The 19,167-nt window shown below is 39.9% G+C and overlaps 2 protein-coding genes across 8 annotated transcripts in view; both read right to left on the bottom strand.

Annotated features, from left to right (window-relative positions):
- The window catches only part of usp34 (ubiquitin specific peptidase 34), a 120,486-nt gene extending 119,142 nt beyond the window's left edge, over nt 1-1,344 (bottom strand). For 3 of the 5 annotated variants that reach the window (XM_057842813.1, XM_057842817.1, XM_057842814.1), the window contains exon 1: nt 880-1,344. In XM_057842813.1, the coding sequence (XP_057698796.1) occupies nt 880-922 (43 nt within the window). In that variant the 5' untranslated portion in view covers nt 923-1,344. The remainder of the gene's footprint in view (nt 1-879) is intronic. The other 2 variants (XM_057842815.1, XM_057842818.1) reach the window with 1 other exon arrangement.
- A 2,852-nt stretch (nt 1,345-4,196) lies between these two features.
- fam161a (FAM161 centrosomal protein A) overlaps nt 4,197-19,167 on the bottom strand; it is a 37,210-nt gene continuing 22,239 nt past the window's right edge. The window contains exons 5-8 of one of the 3 annotated variants that reach the window (XM_057843943.1): nt 11,291-11,458; nt 11,126-11,225; nt 10,062-10,177; nt 4,197-5,656 (exon numbers count right to left, since the gene is read on the bottom strand). In XM_057843943.1, coding sequence (XP_057699926.1) covers nt 5,398-5,656; nt 10,062-10,177; nt 11,126-11,225; nt 11,291-11,458 — 643 coding nt within the window. In that variant the 3' untranslated portion in view covers nt 4,197-5,397. Of the gene's footprint in view, nt 5,657-10,061; nt 10,181-11,125; nt 11,226-11,290; nt 11,459-19,167 lie in introns of all 3 variants that reach the window. The other 2 variants (XM_057843944.1, XM_057843942.1) reach the window with 2 other exon arrangements.

Genomic DNA, 19,167 nt, shown 5'->3' with positions numbered 1-19,167 from the left:
TCGGAGTGGACGCAGGTTGGCCTTAAAAGTGTCCGGCCTTGAATGACACAAAACCATCAAAACAACCACTTGGAAGAAGAATTGGAAATAAGACATGCTAGGGAGTCAATGTTAGCTGGCTACCAAATGAATGTCACGGTGATTCATTCGTTTGTCCCAATCAGACAAGAAATGTCAAACTAAGAGAAACATTTGAGATGTGTTAACACAATAAAATAGCAGGAATGTCACTTAATCCATCCTGCTATCATCGCTTTAGAGGTTAGCAAGGGAGACTTCATATAAAAGCTGCACCTGTTTTAGCCTGTTATCCTATGATGTAATATATTATGTCAACATGGAACTATATCACGCTGTATTCATCAGTATTTGCTGTGATTTCGGCAAACATGTCGGCATGCAAATGGCTATCCCTTCTCAATTGCTTTACCAGAAGGAATAAAAGGTTCAATAACTAAAAGGAGGGTCGTGACACCCAAACAAAAGATGCTTGAGCTGACAAACACATCAAACAAAGTGGCTAGCTCTACTAGCTTGTGGAGCTAACTTCACTGCCCGTGCATATCAACATTTTAAAAAGACATTTTTAACGACATTAAATGTCTTTGTAGGGAAAGCTATGACAATAAACGAGCTGACTGGGCACGTCTGTCTCGCAGTTTTGTTTTGGTAGACAGACTGCAGACAAGTCTCAACAAGGCCTCGAGCTTTCTGTGCAAATGTGACAAATGATACGCGAATGGATTGAACGCAGGTTAGCCGTTGATTAAAATGGACACAAACACGAAAAGTGGGGTAAAAAAGACACAAAGTTGAACGGAGCTAACGTTGCTCGTGTGTGCGTGCGTGTTACTATGCATAGCAGGTTGTTCTCCTCACTTTCGTTCAGAACCTCCACCAGCTCGGCGCAGTTTTCACACATCGTTCGCGCAGAGGACGGCCAGAGTGCTCCACGTCAAACCATCGCTCCGGACGGGGCAAGGTGGTGGTAGTGGTGGGGTTTATTTCCAGGCTGGTGCTGCCGTGTGGGCTCCAAAAAGAAGCAGAAAGCGAAGAAGGGCCCTTGCTCACTCGCTCGCAGAGGCTACAGATGTCGCTAGACCGGCCGGGGCTCGGAGCTTCTTGTCGGCGGCGGCGAGGTGGTAACGGTCAGCGTTCGCATTCGAGCGGCGGACAAGGACAACCGGCGAGCGGCCGAGCAAGGCCGTCTGAGGCCAAGTCACTTTGCAGGCGACTGGACGTTAGTTAGTAGCGTAGACACGGCCGCCATGTTTAAAAAATGGAGAGGGAGGGCCAGGGGATGATGGTTGACGCAGCGTGTGTGCGCCTCTTCGGGCCTTTTCGGCCTTTTCCGGCCAAGTCGCGTGCAAACCCGTTCGGCTTTCTCTGGAGATTTCACGAGATTTTGACGTCAGCCTACCGAACGAGATTCAAGTTTACCGTAGTTTTGTATTTGTTATTTCGCGGCTCAACTTTCGTTTATTTTGGATAACATTATGGATCGAAAAATATTTTGTGTTTTTATGAAACAAAACTGTATTTTCTGTTCTTCGTCCAAAAATAAGGAAACTGTTACAACGTTGAATTTCTTTTCCCATTTAAATCTGTTTATTTATGACCACTGGCATCTTTTTGTTTTGTTTTTTTATATGTATGTTGTGTCTTTAGAACTTGTATATTTGATAATATTCCATTTTCAAAGCTGCATTACAGGAGAAATCATTTACTAGATGTAAGATGCACTTTGCGAGCCAACGGAAACAAGCGTGGTAAATTATCGGCCATCTTGCGACGGAGCTGATCTTTTTAAAAAAAAAGTCTTCTTCCTTAATGGCGGATTGCAGGCAACTGTTTCATTCATACTGCCACCTACTGTACAAACGTGTGCAGTACCATTACCATACCCTTACAATGCATACATACATACATACAGTGGGGCAAATAAGTATTTAGTCAACCACTAATTGTGCAAGTTCTCCCACTTGAAAATATTAGAGAGGCCTGTAATTGTCAACATGGGTAAAACTCAACCATGAGAGACAGAATGTGGGGGAAAAAAACAGAAAATCACATTGTTTGATTTTTAAAGAATTTATTTGCAAATCATGGTGGAAAATAAGTATTTGGTCAATACCAAAAGTTCATGTCAATACTTTGTTTTGTACCCTTTGTTGACAATAACGGAGGCCAAACGTTTTCTGTATCTCTTCACAAGCTTTTCACACTCTGTTGCTGGTATTTTGGCCCATTTCTCAATGCAGATCTCCTCTAGAGCAGTGATGTTTTGGGGCTGTCGTTGGGCAACACGGACTTTCAACTCCCTCCACAGATTTTCTATGGGGTTGAGATCTGGAGACTGGCTAGGCCACTCCAGGACCTTAAAATGCTTCTTACGAAGCCACTCCTTTGTTGCCCTGTCTGTGTGTTTGGGATCATTGTCATGCTGAAAGACCAACCACGTCTCATCTTCAATGCCCTTGCTGATGGAAGGAGATTTTCACTCAAAATCTCTCGATACATGGCCCCATTCATTCGTTCCTTTACACAGATCAGTCGTCCTTGTCCCTTTAAAGAAAAACAGCCCCAAAGCATGATGTTTCCACCCCCATGCTTCACTGTGGGTTTGATGTTCTTCAGATGCAATTCAGTATTCTTTCTCCTCCAAACACGAGAACCTGTCTTGCTACCAAAAAGTTCTATTTTGGTTTCATCTGACCATAACACATTCTCCCAGTCCTCTTCTGGATCATCCAAATGCGCTCTAGCGAACCGCAGACGGGCCTGGACGTGTACTGGCTTCAGCAGGGGGACACGACTGGCAGTGCAGGATTTGAGTCCCTGGCGGCGCATTGTGTTACTGATAGTAGCCTTTATTACTGTGGTCCCAGCTCTCTGTAGGTCCTTCACAAGGTCCCCCCGTGTGGTTCTGGGATTTTTGCTCACCGTTCTTGTTATCATTTTGATGCCAAGGGGTGAGAGCTTGCATGGAGCCCCGGATCGAGGGAGATTATCAGTGGTCTTGTATGTCTTCCATTTTCTAATAATTGCTCCCACAGTTCATTTCTTTACACCAAGCTAAGAGTGAAGAGTTACAGAAAACGTTTGGCCTCCGTTATTGCCAACAAAGGGTGCATAACAAAGTATTGACATGAACTTTTGGTATTGACCAAATACTCATTTTCCACCATGATTTGCAAATAAATTCTTTAAAAATCAAACAATGTAATTTTCTGTTTTTTCTCCACATTCTGTCTCTCGTGGTTGAGGTTTACCCATGTTGACAATTACAGGCCTCTCTAATGTTTTCAAGTAAGAGAATTTGCACAATTGGTGGTTGACTAAATACTTATTTGCCCCACTGTACATACATACATACATAAATTTAGAAAGATAGCCAAAGGAGTTTTAAATATTTTAATATTATACATATGGCGGAAAACACTAACACACTAACACTAATATAATACGAGATATCGCGTACTTACCTTGTTTCAATCCAAAAACTCCATGTAGCATGCATCACCGAGTGTCAAGGAACAGAATCGCCACAGCCAGATTTTGGGGGCATTTTATGAGTGAAACATGGTCATATAACAAGGGGTCGCGATGCAGAAATTGCAGACATCGAGTGGTCGAGATGATCTTTTTCATATATTTACCCTTTCAAAGTTTTTTTTTTTTTTTTCAAATTTTCTTTGTGTGGCTCGATTATTTATCATCTTACACATCGGGGAAAATGTGACCGGAACAAAAAAAAAAAAAAAAAAATACAAGCAATAGTTATGAGGTAGATATCCATGACTTAATTACACATTTTTTTTCATTGTCACGTAATTTGTTTAAAAGTTTAAATTATGCGAGCTAATAATTTTTCAGTCGCTTTTTTTTTTTTTTTTTTAAACGCATTATTAGACATCAATTGATGTGATGTGAATGATTCTAAGGTAAAAATGACAGACATTTTGATTTATAAATATAATTACTTACCTTCTTTTTATGGCTGGGTTGAAACAAAAGCGGTTGCACTACGTCTGTAAACGGGGGTGTCCAGGGTAAAACGGACAAATTAAAAATAGTTCGGGGGCTTAAAGCGCCATGAATCTGCTATGGCAGCATATAGACATTTTGTTCTATCAAACACAACAGTTCTTTTGGCTTAAAATACAGCAGTTTATTTTAAAGAGGGATGCAAGAGCAGAAACTGCTTTTTCAGTCTTGTCTGTTTTTCGCCATATACAATATACATTTAAATAGCCGTATATTGTTTGATTTTAAAAGGGCTTGGTTGTTCATACAGCTCATAGATGTATTAAATCAACTGCATACTTAAAAATAGCTCTTGCGCAGCGGTCAGCTAATTTGTTTTAATACTGGGTTCCCACTACAAATTCTTAACACTGCTTGCACACTCACCCAGACCTCTCATACACTAATCTGACCTCTCTTCCTATCCTACTGCTTACTTGATGTATCCATTAGCCACTTGGAGACCCTTCGTTTAGGGTTGTTGTAAAGAGCTTGCAAAGCTGCTTAACCAGGTGGCATTCAATAAGATTTAGATTTATTGTTCCCCATCTTGTCATGTTTTTGTATCCCTATTTACTTCCGCTTTTTTCTGTCCCCTGCTTAAACCTAATTTTGTCAAGCTGTATTTTCTGAATAAACAACACAATATAAACAACCACAAAGGCGTATTTTATTATTTAAAAAAAAAAGTCCAAAGTCAAATCACTTTTTTTTACTTGTTAGATCGGGCAATGTGGTCAAAATGTATTAACTGACTGAGCTAACGCTTCATATTTCTAGCCCTGAAACTTAAACAAGTCAAGGTAGGGTGTCAACTCAACAAGGCACAATGACTGGAATCCCTATCCCTGCTTTAAAACTAAAAATGGGAAACAAAATGGTGATAGTATTTTTACTGGCCAACAAGGTTTAGAAAATCTCTAGTCTACACTCTTTACAAGGTCCGGGAAAAGTACACAGGTAGTATCACTCAAAGCTATTTTATACAAAGCCATTTTATACAAAGCCCCAGTCGTTAACAATTTGCATTTACTAGAAATTACATGTTTTTACTGTGGTCTTGAAGCAAAGACTATTCCAATCCATATCAAACATTATAAAACAATTCCACCACAAATCAAGTTTTTAAGTTCTTAAAATGAATAAATAATACATTATTTGTATACTGATGGCAAGGAAGAGCATGGTTAAAGCTTTTATAGAAAAAATATTCTTAGGGAATAAAGAAAAACCTATTATACACATAATATCTATGCATGTATCCAATATACAATGTATTTCTTTTCTGTTATGCATATTAGTTGACATATAACTTCTACTAATTATGAATTTGCATCAGGTCTTGAAAAGTGAAGATCAACTGTACATGAGTCAAGCATGTTCCTGGTCCTCATCCCGCTTCTCGTCTTTAGCCTCCTTCTGATCCCGCTCTCCCTCGTCAGAGTAATGGTCATCATCGTCTGAGTAGTTACAGCTTCTGTCGGAATGATGCCGCTTGCCCCCTTCGCTGCCAGCAGGTGAAGCTATATCTCTCTCTTCCTCCTGCTCCTCCTCCTGGTCTTGGTCATCCAATAATACCTTCCGGTAGTGGACCAGCTCCAAGGCGGCATCCTCAGACTCCGAAGGCTCGCTGGGCAACAGGTGGGAAGAATAAACAGATATGTCATCAAAAGGCTGTAATAACTAATCGATTAAATCGATTAAAAAATTAGTTGTCTTACGACTTTGATAATCGATTTTTTTCCAGAAGCTATGAGCAGGCTCTTTTGGGTTCTTGTTTGTGTGTAATGCGAGTGCCAGTGCTTAGAGCTAGAGAGAGAGAGAGTTCACTGCTACAGTCAGGTTAGGTTGCTGAATCAATAACATTTCGAAGTGTTGAGTTAGATTGTTTTTTGTGGTGTTAGATCCAGTCTGCCTACGTCAGGGGTGAGTAAATGAAGCCAGTTGTATTGTTTATATTCTTTGTTAATGAGACATTTGTGGTGACCCTTATTATGACATATTTCACCCACCGAACTTGTGTGTGGGAGATGTTGTATGTCACAGTCACGTGACACAGATACTTAAGAGCCGTGTGCGTTCCGGCTGAGTTAGCAGAGCTCCTGGCGAGTTACAAGAGACACATGAGCCGCCGAGCACGGAAATAAAGAATCCATCCAACGTCTTACCGCTACACATTACTCCTTAGTACGGCTCGCTAAGTGTCTGTTTGTATTGTGTTTTGGAAAGCGTATTAGCACTTGAGTTGTTGATTCTTTTAATAAAGAAACACCACACACATAAACCCATTCATATACAGTGCCTTGCAAAAGTATTCGGCCCCCTTGAATCTTGCAACCTTTCGCCACATTTCAGGCTTCAAACATAAGGATATGAAATTTAATTTTTTTGTCAAGAATCAACAACAAGTGGGACACAATCGTGAAGTGGAACAACATTTATTGGATAATTTAAACTTTTTTAACAAATAAAAAACTGAAAAGTGGGGCGTGCAATATTATTCGGCCCCTTTACTTTCAGTGCAGCAAACTCACTCCAGAAGTTCAGTGAGGATCTCTGAATGATCAAATGTTGTCCTAAATGACCGATGATGATAAATAGAATCCACCGGTGTGTAATCAAGTCTCCGTATAAATGCACCTGCTCTGTGATAGTCTCAGGGTTCTGTTTAAAGTGCAGAGAGCATTATGAAAACCAAGGAACACACCAGGCAGGTCCGAGATACTGTTGTGGAGAAGTTTAAAGCCCGATTTGGATACAAAAAGATTTCCCAAGCTTTAAACATCTCAAGGAGCACTGTGCAAGCCATCATATTGAAATGGAAGGAGCATCAGACCACTGCAAATCTACCAAGACCCGGCCGTCCTTCCAAACTTTCTTCTCAAACAAGGAGAAAACTGATTAGAGATGCAGCCAAGAGGCCCATGATCACTCTGGATGAACTGCAGAGATCTACAGCTGAGGTGGGAGAGTCTGTCCATAGGACAACAATCAGTCGTACACTGCACAAATCTGGCCTTTATGGAAGAGTGGCAAGAAGAAAGACATTTCTCAAAGATATCCATAAAAAGTCTTGTTTAAAGTTTGCCACAAGCCACCTGGGAGAAACACCAAACATGTGGAAGAAGGTGCTCTGGTCAGATGAAACCAAAATTGAACTTTTTGGCCACAATGCAAAACGATATGTTTGGCGTAAAAGCAACACAGCTCATCACCCTGAACACACCATCCCCACTGTCAAACATGGTGGTGGCAGCATCATGGTTTGGGCCTGCTTTTCTTCAGCAGGGACAGGGAAGATGGTTAAAATTGACGGGACGATGAATGCAGCCAAATACAGGAACATTCTGGAAGAAAACCTGTTGGTATATGCACAAGACCTGAGACTGGGACGGAGATGTATCTTCCAACAGGACAATGATCCAAAACATAAAGCCAAATCTACAATGGAATGGTTCAAAAATAAACGTATCCAGGTGTTAGAATGGCCAAGTCAAAGTCCAGACCTGAATCCAAACGAGAATCTGTGGAAAGAGTTGAACACTCTCCATCCAACCTCACTGAGCTCGAGCTGTTTTGCAAGGAAGAATGGGCAAGAATGTCAGTCTCTCGATGTGCAAAACTGATAGAAACATACCCCAAGCGACTTGCAGCTGTAATTGGAGCAAAAGGTGGCGCTACAAAGTATTAATGCAAGGGGGCCGAATAATATTGCACGCCCCACTTTTCAGTTTTTTATTTGTTAAAAAAGTTTAAATTTTCCAATAAATTTTGTTCCACTTCACGATTGTGTCCCACTTGTTGTTGATTCTTGACAAAAAATTAAAATTTTATATCTTTATGTTTGAAGCCTGAAATGTGCCGAAAGGTTGCAAGGTTCAAGGGGGCCGAATACTTTTGCAAGGCACTGTAACAGCTTAGAGTCTCCTTTCAACACAAACTCCCATTCAAAATGTAAGTTGTCATACAAGAGAGTGTGCTTTGGAATTGGATTTGGATTGTATTTATGAACAACTGTTTGATAAAGAAAACGGATTCATTAGAGTCTACCTTCTAATTTTGTTTTGTTTCTTTAAAGAAAATGGATAGGTCACTGACACAATTTATACCAGCGCTTCGTCCCAAGCAGGGCTCTAGACTGTGACTAAATGGCTGCATTTTGCGATTAGAATTAGAGCCAGTGTGAGTATTTTTCATCTACTCGCACAAGTGTGACAGTAACATTGCAGGTCTTTTGTTTGTTTTTGTTGCTAACAAACTACTTTACAGTTACAGTGCCCTCCATAATTATTGGCACCCCTGAAAAAGATGTGTTTTTTAGCTTCTAATGTATATTTTTTTAATTCAAATAATATGTGACCTTAATGGAAAAAAAGAAAAATCCAACCTTCAATAAAAGTGCGTTCATTCAGTGGGGAAAAAATCCCACATAAAGAAAAAAATATTTGACATCAAATAATGTGTGTCACAATTATTAGCACCCCTGGTGTTAATACTTTGTACAACCCCCTTTTGCCAACAAAACAAGGCTAGGGGACTGAGATACCCATGGGAGGAGCTTGATTTTGTGTCCGGTGAACCATTTCTGTGTAGATTTGGCCATACGTTTAGGGTCATTGTCTTGCTGAAAGACCCAGTGACGAACCATCTTCAGCTTTCGGGCAGAGGGCAACAGATTTTGATTTAAAATGTCCTGGTATTTCAAAGCATTCATGATGCCATGCACCCTAACAAGGTTCCCAGGGCCTTTGGAAGCGAAACAGCCCCACAGCATCACTGACCCACCCCCATACTTCACAGTGGGTATGAGGTGCTTTTCAGCATGCGCATCTTTCGTGGCACGCCAGACCCACTTAGAGTGTTTGTTGCCAAAAAGCTCAATCTTGGTCTCACACAAAAATACACACGGTCCCAGGCTTCAACTGGGACCGTGTGCTTTGGTCAGATGGCGCCCCCACTTGAGCGTGAAAGCACCATAATAACTAAAAGGCATGCATTTCAATATAATGGTAAACAATACACTTTAACACATATTGCCAAAGCCAGACAACGACCTATATGCCAGTTCCCAATAAATACCAATATTTTTTTATTTCTATTAGAAAAATGTTTCAGTAAAATGTTACACATTCTTGTGTATTTGCCACTTACTGCCACAGTTAACATTGAGGCTTTGGGCCTCTTTTGACCTCGTTGTGAGTTGGTAACGTTGTGACTTCTGATTAAACAAACTCGATGCCAATCAAAACGTTTGTTCTTCTTTTTCCCCAAATTAGAATCGATAAAGAATCGAATCGTTAAGCAATATCGATAATGGAATCTGAATCGTAAAAATCGTATCAATTCCCATCCCTACTCCTCTGCATCATCAAAATGGTCATAGGCCACCTTAAGACGGGTCTTGACATGTGCTGGTTTAAGCAGGGGAACCTTCTGTGCAATGCATGATTTCAAACCATGTCGTCTTAGTTTATTACCAACAGTAACCTTGTAAACAGTTGTCCCAGCTCTTTTCAGGTCATTGAACAACTCCTGTCGTGCAGTTCTGGGCTGATTCCTCACCTTTCTTAGAATCGATGAGACCCCACGAGGTGATCTCTCACATGGGGCTCCACTTGAGATTGACAGTCATGTTTAGCTTCTTCCATTTTCTAATGATTGCTCCAACAGTGGACCTTTTTTCACCAAGCTGCTTGGCAATTGCTCCGTGGAGGTGAACAATTTTTTTCTCTGGTGTCTTTGGACAGCTCTTTGGTCTTGACCAAGTTAACAAGTTTGATTCTTACTGATTGTATGGGGTGGACAGGTGTCTTTATGCTGCTATCGAACTCAAAAAAGTTAATTTGAACTGGGAGGGCTGTCGCTGCCAACCCTCCCAGTTCAAATGAATTGGCCATCTACTAGTGATGAACACATTTAAAATCAAAGAAAAAGGATCAAAACAGATGAAAACGGCACAAAAAGAGATTATGTCACTAGAAATTGGAATCTAGCCCGAAAAAGTTTGACTTTCCTAAATCACAGTGAGTATTTACCGTGTGCCACCAGCGCGGGCGCGTGCTGCCGCGGCCTTCCTGCTGACAAAGTCCTCACTCAGGTGCACTTTGTGCAGCGTGTCAGCGAAATGCTTCTGTGCCGCCTGCTTGGCGTTCTTCTGTTGTGTCGACAGAGCACATGTTCAGAATACTGTCATAAAAAATACTAGGGGTGCACGATATCCATTTTTTGAAACCGATACCGATATCGATAACTTCCTGCTCCTCAAAGCCAATACCGATATCGACAACCGATAATAAATATATAATTTTTTAAATGTATAACCTGAGTTTTTGAACACCTGGAGGTTTAAAAAAAATAGTGGTGGATTCAAGATTGATTTGCCTTTGATCTCATCAGATTTTTCATAATGACATGAACAAAACAGTGCGTTTCACTTCTGCACTGCCCGACAGCCAGCTAAGAATGAATGCACTTCCATACACCACAAGGCTTGGTCTTTTCTGCTTTTATGGGAAGACACTCGTCTTAATATTGTGAAAGTACAACAGAAAAATACACATATTCAGTACTCAATATACAACAAACTGCACAATACACTTATATACACAACTATTATATGTATAGCATAGCACACTACCTTGAGCTACTAAAGCATTGGCAGGCTTCTATAGCACAACAACTTATAAAGTTCTGTACATATGACCCTTCACCACAGAAGTAAACATATTTTGCACATCCATATGTAATAGTAAACATAAAATACTTACATATATTTCCGAGGCGGAAACGTAACAGAAAGCATTCACGACTGTCAATGCAACCACTAGACACCGCAATGTGTAAGTGATTGAACCAAACTACTGTAACAAAAAATAGGTGCATTGAATTATTCTGACCAGCAGGTGGGAGCAATGCCCCGCAAATGGTCAACTGATTCCCCATACTATTGTGTAAACTGCAAAGCCAGAACAGTACGTATTATCGGTCCCATTATAAATGTTATTGGATTTATCGGAATGACGTCATAATTCCTATTATCGGACCGATAATTATCGGACCAATAATTATCGTGCACCAGTAAAAAATACACAACAAGTACCTGAGCAACTTGTTCAAGAAGCAGTGGCCTGCCTTTCACGCGTTCTTCAATCTCCCTAATCTCCTGTTGATATTCCTTCCTGCGTTGGCGGTCTTGTTTTCTGAACAAAAAGCACACGATCGCCTCTTTAATGCTTCAATTCAGTCTCCGAATGATGTTTCTCACCTGAATTCTTGGAGTTTGTGGTCGTGCGTCTGCGTGAGTGCCAGGTGCGGGTCGTTGGCGCTGGCCCGCTTTTGCACCAGTTTCTGCAGATTTTTCTCACGTTCCTTCTGTCTCTCTGTCCAGCGCGCCTCCTCCTGCTCGGCCCTCTTCCTGCGCTCCAGAGCTTGCCTGCCCACACACACGCGTTCCAGTCGAAGTGTAGCCAGAAAGAATTCACAACATCCCCAAAAAATTTGTTGGAGCCATATTCCAAAAAAGATATTGTTTAAATATATTCTCAGAATTCTAAACTTACATGAAGCTCTTTCAGTGCCATCAGCAATGCTAAACGTCCTATCATGTGGCGTCTGTGCACTGGAGTTGCTTATTAAAGTTAACGATGATTGATAGACAGTTAAGGTTTGATCTTGCTAAGGACGCTTGTAAGCCGAGATTTCAAAGCGCCACACGCGTCAACATCATTTAACTTGTTAAACAGTCATTGTGGCAACTCATTGTGTGCAAGTGAGCAGCTTGAGCATGGGAAACACAATGGGAAAGTCAAAGGAGCTCAGCATGGATCTGAAAAAGCGAATCATTGACTTGAACAAGTCAGGGAAGTCACTTGGAACCATTTCAAAGCAGCTGCAGGTCCCAAGAGCAACAGTGCAAACAATTGTTTGTAAGTATAAAGTGCATGGCACTGTTTTGTCACTGCCACGATCAGGAAGAAAACGCAAGCTATCACCTGCTGCTGAGAGAAAATTGGTCAGGAGCGTGAAGATTCAACCGAGAATCACCAAAAAGCAGATCTACCAAGAATTAGAAGCTGCTGGAACACAGGTGTCAGTGTCCACAGTCAAGCGTGTTTTGCATTTCCATGGACTGAGAGGCTGCCGTGCAAGAAGGAAGCCCTTGCTCCAAAAGCGGCACCTTAACACTCGACTGAAGTATGCTGCTGATCACATGGACAAAGATAAGACCTTCTGGAGGAAAGTTCTGTGGTCAGACGAAACAAAAATCGAGCTGTTTGGCCACAATGCCCAGCAATATGTTTGGAGGAGAAAAGGTGAGGCCTTTAACCCCAAGTACACCATGCCTACCGTCAAGCACAGTGGTGGTAGTATTATGCTGTGGGGCTGTTTTGCTACCAATGGAACTGGTGCTTTACAGAGAGTAAATGGGATAATGTAGAAGGACATTTCAGGCTTCAAACATAAAGATATAAAATTTTAATTTTTTGTCAAGAATCAACAACAAGTGGGACACAATCGTGAAGTGGAACAAAATTTATTGGATAATTTAAACTTTTTTAATAAATAAAAAACCGAAAAGTGGGGCATGCAATATTATTCGGCCCCCTTGCGTTAATACTTTGTAGCGCCACCTTTTGCTCTAATTACAGCTGCATGTCGCTTGGGGTATGTTTCTATCAGTTTTGCACATCGAGAGACTGACATTCTTGCCCATTCTTCCTTGCAAAACAGCTCGAGCTCAGTGAGGTTGGATGGAGAGTGTTTGTGAACAGCAGTCTTCAGCTCTTTCCACAGATTCTCGATTGGATTCAGGTCTGGACTTTGACTTGGCCATTCTAACACCTGGATACGTTTATTTTTTAACCATTCCACTGTAGATTTGGCTTTATGTTTTGGATCATTGTCCTGTTGGAAGATAAATCTCCGTCCCAGTCTCAGGTCTTGTGCAGATACCAACAGGTTTTCTTCCAGAATGTTCCTGTATTTGGCTGCATCCATCTTCCTGTCAATTTTAACCATCTTCCCTGTCCCTGCTGAAGAAAAGCAGGCCCAAACCATGATGCTGCCCACACCATGTTTGACATTGGGGATGGTGTGTTCAGGGTGATGAGCTGTGTTGCTTTTACGCCAAACATATCGTTTTGCATTGTGGCCAAAAAGTTCGATTTTGGTTTCATCTGACCAGAGCACCTTCTTCCACATGTTTGGTGTGTCTCCCAGGTGGCTTGTGGCAAACTTTAAACAAGACTTTTTATGGATATCTTTGAGAAATGCCTTTCTTCTTGCCACTCTTCCATAAAGGCCAGATTTGTGCAGTGTACGACTGATTGTTGTCCTATGGACAGACTCTCCCACCTCAGCTGTAGATCTCTGCAGTTCATCCAGAGTGATCATGGGCCTCTTGGCTGCATCTCATCTCAGTTTTCTCCTTGTTTGAGAAGAAAGTTTGGAAGGACGGCCGGGTCTTGGTAGATTTGCAGTGGTCTGATGCTCCTTCCATTTCAATATGATGGCTTGCACAGTGCTCCTTGAGATGTTTAAAGCTTGGGAAATCTTTTTGTATCCAAATCCGGCTTTAAACTTCTCCACAACAGTATCTCGGACCTGCCTGGTGTGTTCCTTGGTTTTCATAATGCTCTCTGCACTTTAAACAGAACCCTGAGACTATCACAGAGCAGGTGCATTTATACGGAGACTTGATTACACACATTTGGATTCTATTTATCATCATCGGTCATTTAGGACAACATTGGATCATTCAGAGATCCTCACTGAACTTCTGGAGTGAGTTTGCTGCACTGAAAGTAAAGGGGCCGAATAATATTGCACGCCCCACTTTTCAGTTTTTTATTTGTTAAAAAAGTTTAAATTATCCAATAAATGTTGTTCCACTTCACGATTGTGTCCCACTTGTTGTTGATTCTTGACAAAAAAATTAAATTTCATATCTTTATGTTTGAAGCCTGAAATGTGGCGAAAGGTTGCAAGATTCAAGGGGGCCGAATACTTTTGCAAGGCACTGTATCTGTTCCAATCACTCTATCAGAGAAAAATCAGAGTTGTAGAAATAACTGGAAACTCAAGAGAGCCATGATATTATGTTCTTCACAAGTGTATGTAAACTTTTGACCACAACTGTAAGAACTTAGGCCATGTCTACACGTAGCAGGGTATTTGGCAAAAAGAAAAACTTTTTCCACGGTTTGCCCTATCATCCACATGCACATGCATATTTAAACGAGGGTTCTTAAAACCTCCTTCAGAAGTGAAGATTTGCGAATTAGGCATTTGTGGCACCATACTGAAGATTTAACTGTGGAAACATCACTAACTTAGCCTGGTACACCAGACTCCCTGCTGTTCCAGTTATTGAGTCTGGCCACCATTCAACGGATACAATTTCCAAGGCGGGGCAAGCCACAGCAAACAGACAGCGGAGTGGACCAATCAGCGACGGGCAGACGTGACGTTAGTAAAGCGACGAGGGCAGGACGTGCGGAAGTAAACATACGAAGAGAGCGGAGTTTATTCAACATGGCTAGCGCGAGACGGACTGTTGTCAATGACTCGTGTCGATGTGTTTTTGGTAATTTAAAACTGATTTTACCGTGGATTGGAACATATTCTCGGCTCTCCTGTTCACCATCTGTGTTGTTGTGGAGACGACTTCTGACGTGGAAGAGTGACGTTGCTCGTTAAGAACACGCCACGCAAATAAACTAATCTGATTGGACGGTTGATTTTGTCCATGCTTGAGAGGCCGTCAATGGGCTGGGTCCCAGACTATTCTCACAGTGTTTGAAAAATACAGGGAGAACAGTCTGGCCGTGCCAGGCAATCACTAACTGTGATAAACTTTGTCCCTACGTCACACATGAGACCAATGTTTACATTTGGAGTAAATTGGACAAGTGCTTTTTTGCTTCCATTTATTTACAAATTCTTGCAATGCTTCATATTGAAGAAAACATGCGAAGGATAGGAGGATTATGGACAATTATTTTTCGCGCATTGTTATGAATGTACTTAAAAATGACTGTGGCTGTGGAAGCTTTTTGTTTTTTTACAAACGTGCTGGTGTGGACGTAATTATTTTTTTCCTGATGTATTACGGCAGGATCCTCAGGTTTAGAAAAAAACCTGCTAAGACATGGCCTTAAAAGTAGTGGAAATTAAAAAAAAAAAAAAAAAAAAAAAAAAAAAAAAAAAAGTAAATATAGAAAATTAAATTGAAAAATACAGCTAAAGTGAACTTCCTAAAATTAAAAAAAAATCAATACAAAGAACAAATAAAAATAAGAAATAAGTTAATATAGATAATTTAAAAAAAAAAATTTTTTTTAATTGTACATTTTTTTTTTTTTTACAATTTTACAATATTTTTTACAAGGCATAAGCGAATATCAATAAATTTGGCGTCCAATTGTGGCATTTTGGAATACTGTCTCGAATTCAAGTTATCTGGTGGTGCACCTAAAGTAGAATCTGGGATGCGTTAAAGATTCCACAAAAATGGTTTCAAGTATTGAAATAAAAGTAAAACTAATCCAATCTTTATTAATAAGTTTAAACTTATTAACCTTTAGTATTTTAACTTTCCCCCTGCATTAAAAAAGGGGTGTCCCTGTGGTCAGCAAGACCAAAACAAACAAACAAACAAACAAACAAACAAACAAACAAACAAAAACATTCTGACTCCAAAATTTCCTAACAATGGCTCCTCTCGTCACCAACTTTTTTCTTCGTGAGATGTTTTAAGAGAGACATGTCTAGGACTGGGTTCCAGGATTTTTCTTGCACTTGATATTTGGGATCTACCGTTGCTAAATTACTTCAACTAACAAAAACTGTGATGAGCTTGACCAGCTTGTACTGTTAGTAGAAGAAAAAATAAATGGAAATACAATAAAACGGAAAACACCATAGTCAAGGGCCACTTGAACACATAATTTTGATGAAATGCTGCAGGCCACAAAATACAATGATCCAAAAAACTTTTTAACAATCAATTAAAACCAAGAGTGATGGAAGAAAAGCTATTTTCTAGTTATTGAAACCATAAAACATGCTATTTAAGAAACAATGAGGGATTTTTTTCTTTCTAAAATGACGTAAATTAAATGGCATCCTCCTGTACGAATACATGCGTTTTTTTAAACGGGGGCCCACAGCAGATCTAAAAAATGCAGTCATGCAGGAGGATGTCATTTTTAAATGAAAATTCCATAATTGTTTCCTAAATTACATGTTTTAAGGTTTCAGTTACTATGAATACAATAAAGCTGCAACAACTAATCGATTCAATAAATTAGTAAATCAGTTGCCAACAAATTTGCTAATCAATTTTTGTCCGTAGCTATGAGCAGTCCCGTTTGGGTCTTTATTCGTGTGTAATGTGAGGCTAAGCGCGCATTAGTGATTAGAGCAAGAAAGAGAGAGTTCACTGCTACACTCAGATTGGGTTGCCGAATCAATAACTTTATGAAGTGGCGAGAGTTAGAGAGGGCAGTTATTGATCTGAGAGTTAAGACTTTTGTGTTGTTAGATCCAGTGTGCCTCCATCAGCAGTTAGTAAATGAAGCCAATCGTATTCTTTGCATTCTTTGCTAGCACGGAGCACTAACCTAGTTATCGATTATGCTAAACAGTTTCTTAACATTTGTATAGTGTTTTGGAGAAGCATATTAGCACTTGAGCTATTGTTAAATAGTAAATTTGTCTTATTTCTTTCTATAAATAAACCACGCACATAAACCCATTCATATAACAGTTTATAGTTTCCTTTCAACACAAACTCTCATCCAAACTGTAATTTATCATACAAGAGAGTATGCTTTGAAATCGGATTTGTATTTTATTCATGAACAACTGTTTATTTAAAAAAAAAAAAAAAAGAACATTCAATAGCGTATGCCTCCTCCTTCTTCGATTTTGTTGTATAGTTTAACGAAAATAAACGAGCCATTGACTCAATTTATATCAGCGCTTTGCCCACACTATACAAAATGTCAATTAGCAGCACTTTTAAATTCTTTTTATGCTTTATACTCAGAACGTTATTACCGAATTGGCCCGTATATAAGACAGTGTTTTTTGCATTGAAATAAGACTGAAAAATTGGGAGTCGTCTTATATTCGAGGTCTAGACATTATACCCATTCACGACGCTAGACGGCGCCAGATATCATTGAAGCGAATGCTGAACTTGAGGAGTAATGTTCTGTCATGACTGATAATAATAATGTTGAGCTTTGGGTTTAGGCTAGGGGTGCAACGCTTCAGTTAGCCCACGGTTCGGTTTGAACTTCGGTTTTGGGATCACGGTTTCGGTTCGGTTTTAGTTTTTTTTGTTTTTTTTAAACTGCCTTTATTTTGCTTTTTAAAAAATGAAACACTTAAAATGTAAAAATTTTCGACTGTTTAAATGCCTCTTAGCTCTTTGGCTAGTGTAGTGATTGACTACTGAAATACACACACAGTAGTAAAAAAGTTACTTGGCAAAGTAACTGGTGATACCTTTCATGAAAAAAACAAACAAACCCAAAAACATTGTAACCTTTTCTATGTTTGGAGGTCATTTAATGTTGTGAATCAACCGTTAAAGATGATAAAATTGCTCCCCGTTTTTTCATTAGTTCCCTTCTGTCTACTTTCGACAAATGAAAATTTTTAAAACTGTTCATCCTTTAAAGATAGACTCAAGTCATGATTTTGCCGATTTAGGAGTATTTTAGATGAAAAGTGTCTTAGGTTCGCTCGGAAGGTTTACTACAACAGAGCCTTTCTGAGAGGTTTACTGCTCTAAAATGGCGGCTGTTTACTAACGCTACCGAGTCTGTCATTTCGCATGTAGTTCTATATGCATGAGATATCTAGGCGTAGATTGTATACTGTCAGCAGTGTTGTTAATAACGGCGTTACAATATAACGGTGTTACTAACGGCGTTATTTTTTTTTCAGTAGTGGGTAATCTAATTAATTACTTTTCTCATCTTGGCAACGCCGTTACCGTTACTGAGGACGGAAAGGCATGCGTTACTATGCGTTACTATATTGGTCGAAAAGTCTGAGGGAAACGGACTCACCGAGACGACAGAGCAGAGCAGGAGTAGGGAGGAGACAAGAAAGTTGTGACGCCGAGCAAACGCGATGCTAGGTAGCTCCAATAATACATGTTGTAGCCGATAGCTAGTACAAACTACGCCCGCGTGTTATGGTAGATATGGTAGACATGGTAGATATCACATGCACTGTACATAGATATAACTAGATGCAAAGTGACAGACATGGCACTAAATGAGTTAGTAGACAGCCGCCATCTTAAAGCAGTAGACTTTTTAGGACGGCTCTCTTGTAGAGAACCTTCCTAGCGAACCTAAGTAACTTTTTATCTAAAATACTTCTAAATAGGCAAAATCTTGACTTGAATCTATCTTTAAATAATGAAACAGTTTTAAAATTTTCATATGTCAAAAGTACTAATGCAATAATGGGAGCAATTTTAACAACTTTTAACAGTTGATTCAGGGTAAAGGGTAAATTAGGGTAAAGAATTGGGCTCGGGCCAATTGTACCAAAAACCTTCACAAAAAACTTCACATAGTGTGGCCAATGTTTTTTTTTTTTTTTTTTTTTTTTTTTTTTTGAGGGGAAAAAAAAAAGTAATTATCACCAATTACTTTGCCAAGTAACTAATTACTCTTATATTCAGGTAATTGAGTTACTAACGCAATTACTTTTTGGGAGAAGTAATTTGTAACTATAATTAATTACTTTTTTTCAGTAAGATTAACAACACTGGCTGTCAGCTACAGTCAGGAAATATTGGAGCCACCTAGCCTAGCATCGCGTTTGCTACAGCGTCTCAACAAAGACTCTTCCCTCTCCGTGTCTGACTTTTCTCGCATCATTCAACCAACGTATTAACGAACATTGTCTCATTGCAGAAACGGTGACCAAATCCGAACGGATGAAAAAAAAAAAACGTAATGCACGAAAAATGTGCAGATTTTGAACGTAACGTACACATTTAAAAATCAGTGCTCACTTGTACAAATTACGACGAGACCGTACAACTTGACAGGTATGAATTATAGTGGACCGTCACAGTTAGGTATTAGCACTCTGTATGTAGCATGGGAC

This window comes from Corythoichthys intestinalis, chromosome 8, assembly GCF_030265065.1.
Source record: "Corythoichthys intestinalis isolate RoL2023-P3 chromosome 8, ASM3026506v1, whole genome shotgun sequence".
In the NCBI taxonomy this organism is placed as follows: Eukaryota; Metazoa; Chordata; class Actinopteri; order Syngnathiformes; family Syngnathidae; genus Corythoichthys; species Corythoichthys intestinalis.
The sequence above is the reverse complement of the archived record's forward strand: the minus strand, read 5'-3'. Positions and strand labels throughout refer to the sequence as shown.